The sequence below is a fragment of the Theobroma umbraticum genome, unplaced genomic scaffold, assembly GCF_002168275.2.
Source record: "Theobroma umbraticum cultivar Fairchild unplaced genomic scaffold, ASM216827v3 scaffold_81.0, whole genome shotgun sequence".
Taxonomy (NCBI): domain Eukaryota; kingdom Viridiplantae; phylum Streptophyta; class Magnoliopsida; order Malvales; family Malvaceae; genus Theobroma; species Theobroma umbraticum.
Genome location: NW_018397268.1, coordinates 548,719 through 559,894, shown reverse-complemented (window position 1 = coordinate 559,894; position 11,176 = coordinate 548,719). Strand labels below are relative to the sequence as shown.

The following is an 11,176-nucleotide window of genomic DNA, read 5'->3' as shown; positions in this document are numbered from 1 at the left end:
AACTTCTTCTTCTAAAGTGTAGCTGACCTAGGAGTTAAACTGTGGGCTTCTTAAGCAGCGCGAGACGAACAAAGGGAGTTTCGTTTTCTTAATAAGCATATGATGGGGATGGTGCTATGGTGATACTGGGACCACGGATGGGGAAATATATAAGGCGGGGGAGCAAGCGGTGGCAGGGTTATGTTTTCCGATGCCATTGCCAAGTTGTGGCTTGGGTGGCGGAGCCTGGTTGTGATACACGCAAGTCAGCGTCGGGAAATAGGATGACGCGAGTACTTCTTTTTCTCATGCATGGCCGTGGGAAACTCTTTCGCTCGAAGACACGTGTTGTTTTCGTTAATATTTATATTTATATCCATTATTACAGTTCGTTCATTATATTTATATATTGTAGAAAATTTTCCAGTATGTATCATTTTATTAATAAAATAATTTTAAAAATTAAAAATTCTCAAAATTTAATACTCATAATTTAAAAAATATTTATTTAATTTTTTAAAAAAATTATTTTTATATATTTATGTAACATTATTATGTAATTCAATGATAATGTAATATGTGATATGCACTAATAATACATTGTATATAAACTCTTAATCGCATCCTAATCAAATGTAAAATTGAGTCATTCAAAATTGAATTTTGTCAAACCATAAATTAGTGTATATATATTAATCTTCATCAAAATCGAATTAAATCTTAATCTAATATAATCTGCATCTATATTGAAATATATATAATCAAATATAAAAATTCAAAACATATTACACCTCTATATCTGATTTGTTAAATTATTTGGCTTGTTTTAATTGGTCTAGTAATAGTCCATTTGACTTGTTGAACTATTTGATATGTTTTAATTATCTAGTTTAATAATAGGCCAATTGACCTAATTTAAACTGTTGAATCACATAATTAAGATTCAAACATACATTCATATTAAAAATATACGAGTAAACAAGTGAAAAAAAAATACCAGTAAACCATAAGTGGAATAGGTGGGATAGTTGATCTAATCAAAGAAAAAAGAAAAATATAAAGTCACCTGTATATATAACTCTTTCAAATTATGGAATGCTTCTCGAAAGGTCTCCATTAAGGTACTAAAAACTAATACTTTTTCCCATTTGTGTCAACGTTCGATTTTCTTTAATTTTTTTTAAAAAATGAAACAAAAAATTAATTGAATATTTTTATATCAAAATTTGAAATTTTATGTATTCAATAATTGTTAATATGGAAAATTATTAAAAAAATAAATTTTATAACATTAAAAGAGTAAAAAGTCCAATTCTGGGTGGTTGGAATATGAGAAGATGTGCCCACTTTACAAAGACATTGCTGTAAAATGCTCTTGCTCACATGCATAAATATATATATATATATATATATATATATATTCAACGTTAACAACTTAGATTAGATGCCCACTTTGTTTGACCAAATTTTTATAATAATTCCCTTTTATATATATAGATATATATATATATATATATATATCTAGATCTAAATGTCAACGAGATTACTTAGTGCTTTTCATGCGTCAGGCATCGATGAGAACGAGAATCGAATTTGGCAAAGCTCGGGTTTAAAATGGTAAGTTCCAACTTTCTTTTTTGGGTCAAGAAAAAACATAGAGGTCGGTCGGTTTACTAAATCAAATTTAATATTCAAATAATGAACAGTTCAAGCTTTTGTCCTTAGTGGAATAGTTCAGATCTAGGGTAGCTAAGCTATGCTTGACTGGACCTGATCAAACTCTAGAGCATGAAATTTGATACCGTCCCCGCCTCTAGGCGGGTTTAACCTTTCTTCATGTAAGGTTTTCACACTATATATATGTACACATATATTTATAAAAAACAATAATGATTTTGCAAATCAAATTACTTGTGATAATTACATATTAAATGACTTTTAATTATGCTTGATATAAACAAAAATATAATAGTAAATCAAAAGTTTTACTTGTATGAAAGGTTCTATCACATATATGTGTATAATTAATACGATTTATGTGAAATAGTAATAATCTTGTAAACTCGATTTACGTGACAATTAATTGTAAAATCTTCATGGGACAAAGATATTATAGTTTTAAATATTTTTCATATTAAATGACTTAAATTACAAGTGACATCTTAATAAAAACATGATAATAAATCAAAATTTTGTATGGTTTCATTAAATAGCACCCGTCAATTAGATACTCTCACTAAAACTCAACAGAAATATATTGCTCAAATTGAATAAGATAGAACTATATAGTTAAGTTAATGTGATTGGAAATTATGTTCGGACATTAAATATTACTTTTTAATGAGATTTAAATAAAATAATAAATAATTAAATTTTAATTGAATTTAAGTTGGAATAACTTACAGACAAAGAAAATGTAAAGTATAATAATGAGAAAAACACCGTCCCTAACTAAGCTCCGGGCTAATTAATTAAACCTAGTTTGACCGCAAAATTATTCTCTTTTTTTGCTTTTATTAGCCTGTCTCTTGTTTTATGTTCATTGGACAGATTTGTTTATAATTTTTCTTTAACTTACGTGACAAAAACTTAAACGGCAAATGGAGAAGAATTAGACAAAGTCCACTCTATGGTCTAGCGCGTGCAATGTCAGAAACATCATAGGGATAATCTAAAATAAAACTCCAAAACTTTGGAAAGAATATATATTATTATTATTAAATAAATATTTATTTTTTTAAAAAATAGTATAATGATGAAAAAAATAATGTATATATAAAATAATTTAAGTATTTGATTCATTGATTAGTATAAAATTTGTTTATTTAAAAAATAAGATTTAAATTTCCTCTCTCACTTATTAAAAAATATAAATATAAAAAATGAAATAAATTAGAAAAAAATCATATACAAAACGAGTCAACCAGGCGATTCCAAACAAAGCGGAAAACTAACGTCACGCGCCCAAGTGAAAAGGGCGCTTAAATTATCTCTCTCAAATCAAGAAATTCAAACCGAGTCAAACTCGCAAATCAAAATCCTGAAAGTGAACCAGAAAACGCCACGTCATGTACCGTCTTCTTCACGTATATAAACAGAAGGGGAAACTAACTCCATCTCTCAATGTTCATATCTCGTAGCTGGGCCTTCGTGTCTACGTTTTCTCCCTCCTTTCGCCACAGAAGAATAATGCCTTGGTCTCTGGTGGTTCCAGCCTCTCCGATGTTCTCACCCAAAAAAGCACCTTCGATTTTCTGCAAATCGGACGGCTCAGCTTTCCCCTCATCTCCTCGCGTTAACGCCTCTCAAGCGCCTCAGTCTCCGTTATCTCTTCCGTTATCCTCTCCCAAATCACCTCTTCCTTTCTCATCTGCCTCCGTTGCGGCACCGCAGTCGCCGTCGGCGTCATCGTCATCATCATCGTTAAAATCTTCGTTGTCTTTTCGCGTCCCGCATCAACAGCTCTCTTTGGGAGCCGACACTGCGTCGCCTTCGGTGGTGAAGAGAAAGAGGCCAGCGATGATAGAGATTCCTACGCCAATGGCGGTGAAGCTGGGGTTCGCGGCGGAGACGCCTAGAGGGGAGGAGGAGGTGCAGGTGGAAGGGGAGGGGTATTCTGTTTATTGTAAGAGAGGAAGAAGAGGGAAAATGGAAGACCGTTACTCTGCTGTTATTGATCTTACTGGAGATTCTAAACAGGTATATTTCCCCTCTAATTTTCTTCTTTTAATCATTTTAAATGCATAGAAATTTTAAGGCTATTTTGTTTCTTTTATTTGCGATGCCATTGTTGGATTGATTTGTTGAATTGAAAAGTAAGAAAAGCAAAGATTAAACCCTTATTACCAGCAACATTTACCAAAAGAAGGCTTTGATTTTTGCATGACCTGAATTGATTATGAATATGCAGGCCTTCTTTGGTGTTTTTGACGGACATGGGGGTTCAAAGGCTGCTGAATTCGCGGCGAAGAACTTAGATAAGAAGGTAATGGAGGTGGTATCTAACAGATCATGTGGAGAGGGAATCGAAGATGCAATTAGAGACGCATACTTGACCACGGACATAGATTTTCTAAAGGAAGATGTTGGTGGTGGTAGTTGTTGTGTCACGGCAATGGTACATGAAGGTGATATTATTGTATCGAATGCAGGTGATTGTCGCGCTGTTATGAGCCGAAGTGGTGTAGCAGAGGCTTTGACTTCTGATCATAAACCTTCAAGGCAAGATGAGAGAGACAGAGTTGAAGCTTTGGTATGCAATCAGCTGTTTCTCTTGGTGCATCTTTAGTTCAAATTTCAATATACAATGAAAATTTAAAGACAAGATTGATGCTGTGAAATTAAAGTTTTCTGTTTTGATGTTTGATCTTGTAGGGTGGCTATGTGGATTGTTGCCATGGTGCTTGGAGAATACAAGGTTCTCTTGCTGTATCAAGAGCAATTGGGGATAAACATCTTAAACCGTGGGTAATTGCAGAACCAGAGACGAAATTGTTAAAAATTCAGCCTGAGTGCGAGTTCTTGATCCTGGCCTCAGATGGTCTTTGGGATAAGGTAAATGTTAGACCAAATTTGTTCATATAATCGCTTTTGAACCTCCTTTGATGATCCTTTTTAAGTTGTTAATGATGTTGTATTGAATTTTTTGACTTGCCTTTCAGGTTACCAATCAAGAAGCAGTAGATTTAGTTCGGCCTTTCTGTGTAAGCATTGATAAGCCTGAGCCATTTTCTGCTTGCAAAAAGCTTGCTGAATTATCATCATGGAGAGGCTCGTTTGATGATATTAGTGTGATGATAGTTCAACTACAGCATTTTGTTTCTGGACTTGTTTAGATGAGGCTGGTTAAAGTTTTTACTCCACCTGCAAGTCTTCCATTTTAAATCAGAAACTTGCAGCTATTGAGCTGGGAGAGCCGTGACACTTTTCAAATTGCTTCATCCATTATCCTGGAGAAAATGGCCGTGTTTATGGTAATGGCAGTAAGTGGTGGTTGCAATGTTGACGAGGATAATAGTTTAACCTGGACATCACTATGATTTAAAGATGGCATTATAGTATACCAAAATGTCTTGCAGATCATCAGACTGTGATCACTTCCCCATGCCAGTGTGTTATCTCATGCTCTTAAGTTGCTCATATTTGAGGTTCAATGGATTCCCTACCACCATGATATCAGGAAGACAGTTTCAATTGCCTTATCAGAACAAAAACGAAGGCAGTATCGACTGATCAGGGATCCTCACATAGTTTGTCATCATCATCCCCGGATTATATGATAATAGTTCTTAAAAGGCAGATAAACAGGGAGAATTGTCTGGAAGTGGAGCACTTGTTGCAAAGTAGCAGCTGCCCATGGTCATCCCTACAAGTTGCCATTTTGACCAACTGATTTTTCTCTTTCTTTTTGGGGATTGTTCCAAGTCAAGAAATGGTTTCTGAATTGTTGTTTAGACCAGATGGGTCACGTTTGGCAGCTGGCTTGGCACTTTTCCAATGATGGATGAATGGTTTCTTAATGCTCTTTATATTAGCAATGATGCAATCAAATTAGTTCATGTTGCCTCCTCAAAAAATGCAATATTTTAGCTATACTTTTAGAATGAATTTGTAGTATTTTCTTCTTGTAAGCATGGGATGCTGCTCTTGTGAGTCCCACTTGACATCTCGACTCCACAGCAACAACTGGGCATTTTTTTAAACAATTCTACCAAACCCAACTGCTGGCTGGTCTGAGGTAGACAACAACAAGACAACAACCTCAAACCCAGAATTCCAGCCCAAATAAGAGTCCATTTGTGCTGGTTTCCAAAACCTGTATTTGTGGGCTTTTTTTTTTTTATTAAATATCTATATATGTAATTTTTCGAATCATTCGAATTTAATTTAAATAGTAAAATAGAGTGAAATTTAGATAAAAATTTTAAATTGGAGTCGTGGTACCTTATTGATCTTTGTTTTGGCTTAATACAGTTGGGTCAAAGTATTCATCGAGGGCGGTGAGAGTGAAGAAAAAGAGAGAAAATTAAGCATAAAAAAATTAAAAAAAAAAAACAAAGAAAATTCTCTTTAGCATGTCAAATCGACAAGGAATTTGACTAAGAATGCTGGAGATTCCCTTTGGCTTAAATCCGAATAAATGAAAATGACAAAAGTTTATCAATTAATGGATATGAAAAGTAAAACTTCCCTCCCAACTTCTGATATTTTTTTTTTCTCCAGGAAGAGTCCCATCTAATTGACAATCAAGTAAATTATAAGCTTTTTCTTGGAATTACAGTGGGTTTTCCATGTCAGCCTGAGCTATTGATTGATCCTCCTAGTATTTGTTCAAACATCACTCATAATCAAGTAGAAAGTATATATTACCTCATTGCTTTTCCTTTTTCTTCGTTTTGGAAGCACTAGAAGGAGCTGGGGCCTGGGTGGGCTTGCTTACATGTATTAACTTGATGTAATCTCATCCCCCCCTCCAAGAGTCAACCCCAACAGAGAATCCCAGAAACAAAAATATCTGCCATTTTCATTTTTCAGCATTTCTTTTTCATATACTAAAAATATATTTTCTTAACTCTATAAAATCAATAAAATTTTAACCATGGTGCAAATTTTGATATAGTTATTGAATAAGATAATGTTTTCATTTAATCTATATTTGATATGTATAAATTTTATACATTATCAGTTAATCAAATATTATCATTTTCTTAATAGATAAATTTAAAAATTGATAATTGAAAAAATAAATACTTAAATTTTTATTTTTACATATTTATTGACAATGTATTAGATATAAATTCCTGTTTTAGTCCTTTTTAAATTGTTTTTTATTATTATTTTTTGTTAATTCACCATATTCAGCCGTTTATTTCCTTTTTCTTGCAGCATAGTTTAAAATTCGAAAATAAAAATAAAATTTCGGGTCGGGTAATTACCCGAATCGGGCGGCTATATAAAAACTAAGAGCCAGCAAATGCGCATACCACTCTAAGGCACATATTTTGCACGTCCTTTCCTTTTTCTTTTTCTTTATTTTTCTCGAGTGCCTTAGATTGGATCTCTTCTCGCTCTGCTTCTCTGTTCTTCATTTCTTCACCAAATTCGATCTTCCTTTTTTCTTTTCTCCGTATATTTTTCCGACTGTTTTAAATCTCTGCTTCAGATCTCGTGGCAGAGTGTTTGATTCTTCGTCCCTTTTCTCAGTGTTCCGTTTTGACCCCGCAATTGAAACATTGAATCTCAGCCGTAGATCTGCTCCTGATTCGTGAATCTTCAACCGTTGATCTGAGCCACCATGGCGGCCGCGAACGCTCCCATCGCCATGAAGGAGGTGTTAACTGTAAGTCTTAATGGTTTCACTCTCTTTCCTCTCACTCCTCGTTTCGGTTCAATCGATTTTATGGAAATTTCAGCTGAATTATAGCAATTAATCGGTTATTAAGCTTAAGCTAATACTTCATAAACCTTTTCAGATCTAATAGCTGTAATACTTGTCTAGATCTGTTTGGTACTTCCCCTATACGTTTCAAAATAGTGAAAATTTTGAGTGATCTGAACGGTGTCGTTTGTTTGCAGTTGCCGAGCATTGGCATTAATCCTCAATTTATCACTTTCACGAACGTAACTATGGAATCTGATAAATATATCTGTGTGAGGGAAACGGCGCCACAAAATAGTGTTGTGATCATAGACATGAACATGCCGATGCAGCCGTTGAGACGGCCTATTACAGCAGACTCCGCTCTTATGAATCCGAATTCTAGAATCCTTGCTTTGAAAGGTCAGTTACCATATCAACCAGCAGTTAGTTTATTTTAACTCATTTTGTTAATTGTGTGTAATAATTGACTGTGATTATATAGCATTTTTGTCATTGATTCGAGTATTGTATATTCAATTTGACTGTTTTGTATAGTCGATAGAGTGTACATTGGGTCAATAACTTCGAACTCTTTTCTTATTTGATAGTTAGACTCTGTCTTATCAACAGCCTAATCATGTAGGAGAGTGGTTTTTTTTTTCTTTTTGTATTTTAATGGAATACTTTTGTAGAAGAATCTTATTTGAATCAACACATAGGCTCCTTTCGGTTGTTGGTTTGCTGCTTGCATTTTGCTTTCTAAAAATGAACAAATGGATGAATTGTGATACCAGTCAACTGCAACACCCTGCTTAAGGCATCAAAGTGTGCGTGAACTACAGTGTTTGTAGCCGTTAATGCTTTTCTGCTCTACTGTTTTATCGTGATATTGATTAGGTTTTGCATTTGCATATCTGTTTGTTTAGTTTGCCAGGAACAGCTTGTCAGCACTGCTGAGTGCTTGTTAATTTCTTCCTATAGCAGAATTTGTTTCAATTTATGCCCATCTAGATATGAAAAATATGTTTGAGATGCATTCTAGTGCTTGGCATTCTTGTAATGAAAGTATTTACTGGAGAAGGAAATTCAGTATCTTTAATATTGATTTTACGTCTTGTTTAATATTTTTTATTTATCTATGCCTTCTGCTCATGGACTTTGACATCGCCTTGTAGCTCAACTACCTGGAACAACTCAAGATCACTTGCAAATATTTAACATAGAGATGAAAGCAAAAATGAAATCACATCAGATGCCTGAACAGGTGAATAGCTATCTGCCTCTCAACATTATCGTTTTTCCATGATAGTTACTTGATTGCATGAGCTTAGCAAACTTTCCTTGGTTCATGTCCAGGTTGTATTTTGGAAATGGATTAGCCCAAAAATGCTTGGCCTGGTCACTCAGACTTCCGTGTATCATTGGTCAATTGAAGGTAAGATGTTATTCTGTTACCTTATCTAGTATCACATACTGCTGTGATTTGTTCAGCTCTAAAGAATATACTTTGAATGTACTTTTATCTATTGTATAGATTTCTTTGGTGTTATGTGTCTCATTGCATCTCACTTCTGGCAGGTGATTCCGAACCAACTAAGATGTTTGAGAGAACAGCTAATTTAGTGAACAATCAGATAATAAACTATAAATGTGACCCTTCAGAGAAGTGGTTGGTTTTGATTGGAATTGCCCCTGGTTCACCTGAGGTATGTGGTTGCCATGTAATGCTTTCTAAAGGTGAATAATATTTTGTTGTAATGAAGAGGTTGTTGCTTCATTTGCATTATGTTTTGGGAATTTGATAACTGCCACGTGTTAAGTCTTGTTGTATACCAAAAAAAGTGAACTTTCAAAGTAATATATTTAAAATTACCCAAAGCTGGGCCTAAGAATTTCTTTGAGCGAGTGTGGGAGTTGTGTGGTCCATGTTTCAAACTGCTAAAGTGAACTTGGTGAATTAATTTAGTAACTCCTTCTAGGTGATTTATTTTATCTCTTGGGGTGTCATATTGGATTTGCATCCCTCTAACCGCTGTTTTAGTTTTCTTTGCCTTCCGCATCTCTCCACTGTTAGACAGTTCCTTGCATAACTTTTAGTAGTTATGAAATTCTCTCTTCAGAAAATCATTCTTACTGCCGCTATATGTTCTGATTTTGATCTATATGTCTTGTCTCATCTAGAGGCCACAATTGGTTAAGGGGAACATGCAGCTTTTTTCTATTGATCAGCAGCGTAGTCAAGCTCTGGAAGCTCATGCTGCTTCATTTGCTCAATTTAAGGTCAGGAGATTTCTTATACTTTGTTCTATTTCACAAGATAAATAAATTCTAATCTAAGAAGCAGGTTATCAAATATGCTTGTTTGTGTTGAGCAGGTTCCAGGAAATGAGAATCCTTCTACTCTTATTTCCTTTGCCACCAAGACTTTTAATGCTGGCCAGATTACATCAAAGCTGCATGTGATTGAGCTCGGTGCTCAGCCAGGTAGGCGTGCTATGCTGTCTTTGATACCTCTGCTATCTCCTTGTTATTTACTTTGGGGTGGGTGGGGGTGGAACTGAAGGACTTTCTTAATAAATACAAAAACTGAAAACATAAAATTTAGTAAACAAAACAGTATGCCTTTCCGACTTCCATTGGTGGAATGATCAAATGTAATACTTTATTATCTTGTTAATGTTGTAGACATCAGAAATTGGTGGTAACTGACAAAATTGGTTTTATAAGCTATGATCCTTTTGTGAAGTTAAATGCTTTTTTTTCCTAAAGTAGCAAGTTAATTGCTATTATGGCTGTGGCTCTAATAAACTATTGTTACCTGAGCTAAAAATCAGGAAGTACTTTTTATTTCTTTTGAGTTTTGGCAAGTTCTGTTGGGATTCTATATTGCAATATTTGTGGGGCTTTAACTCAGAATTCTAGGATTCTATCTATTGCAAGCTCTAAATCAAGATCAAGACTATTATGAGTTAAAAATTTTGTTGGGCATTGTGTTTAAGCATGAGCTTTAACGATTCTTCTTCAAATCAACTTTTCAGCTATAATCTTGTGTTGTGTGTTGTTCAGTCTATTATTTTTCGAATCTTCTAACACAACATACTTGTTGGCAGGTAAGCCATCGTTTTCAAAGAAACAGGCAGATCTATTCTTTCCACCAGATTTTCAAGATGATTTTCCAGTCGCAATGCAGGTAACATAATATCCTAAATTTGCATCTCTTTCTGGTAAATTGTTGTGCCAATAATATGACATGCTTCTTTTACTTGGCAGATATCCCACAAATACAGTTTAATCTATGTAATCACCAAGCTTGGGCTGCTGTTTGTTTACGATCTAGAGACAGCAACTGCTGTATACAGAAATAGAATCAGTCCAGACCCAATTTTTTTAACCTCTGAAGCTTCATCAATGGGAGGGTTTTATTCCATCAACAGGCGAGGTCAGGTGTTACTGGCTACTGTAAATGAAGCAACAATAGTGCCATTTGTCAGCGGTCAAGTATGTTTTTGTGGCTTTTCTGGTTGCTTCTGGTATCACAAAGGTTAAACATGCTGGCTTACAACTTTTTTCTGGTTGTTTTATGTTACAGTTGAACAATTTGGAGCTTGCTGTCAATCTTGCCAAAAGAGGAAACCTTCCTGGTGCAGAGAACCTGGTAAGTGGATTGATATGTATATTTGCTGGTCTCTTGTTCCTGTATTTTAGATTGGGAAGATAATGTAGGGGTAAGAGACTGATATTATCCACTGTAAATTTTGATTTTCAGACAATAATACCTAAAGGAAAAAACTATTTAACTGAGGGGATTGAAGGGGAGGGATACTTTTGTGATAACTT

The 11,176-nt window shown here is 34.5% G+C and overlaps 2 protein-coding genes across 2 annotated transcripts in view; both read left to right on the top strand.

Moving 5' to 3' along the window:
- Positions 1-3,110: 3,110 nt before the first annotated feature.
- Positions 3,111-5,609, top strand: PP2C5 (phosphatase 2C5). Its single transcript, XM_021439964.2, has 4 exons — positions 3,111-3,678; positions 3,890-4,231; positions 4,354-4,533; positions 4,641-5,609. The coding sequence occupies exons 1-4, from the start codon at positions 3,169-3,171 to the stop codon at positions 4,812-4,814; spliced, it is 1,206 nt and encodes a 401-aa protein (XP_021295639.2). The 5' UTR covers positions 3,111-3,168; the 3' UTR covers positions 4,815-5,609.
- Positions 5,610-6,970: 1,361 nt separating this feature from the next.
- Positions 6,971-11,176, top strand: part of LOC110424912 (Clathrin, heavy chain) — an 11,342-nt gene continuing 7,136 nt past the window's right edge. The window contains exons 1-10 of the mRNA XM_021439614.2: positions 6,971-7,318; positions 7,555-7,759; positions 8,515-8,603; positions 8,696-8,774; positions 8,918-9,045; positions 9,521-9,619; positions 9,715-9,823; positions 10,450-10,529; positions 10,610-10,837; positions 10,929-10,994. Coding sequence (XP_021295289.1) covers positions 7,274-7,318; positions 7,555-7,759; positions 8,515-8,603; positions 8,696-8,774; positions 8,918-9,045; positions 9,521-9,619; positions 9,715-9,823; positions 10,450-10,529; positions 10,610-10,837; positions 10,929-10,994 — 1,128 coding nt within the window. The 5' untranslated portion in view covers positions 6,971-7,273. The remainder of the gene's footprint in view (positions 7,319-7,554; positions 7,760-8,514; positions 8,604-8,695; positions 8,775-8,917; positions 9,046-9,520; positions 9,620-9,714; positions 9,824-10,449; positions 10,530-10,609; positions 10,838-10,928; positions 10,995-11,176) is intronic.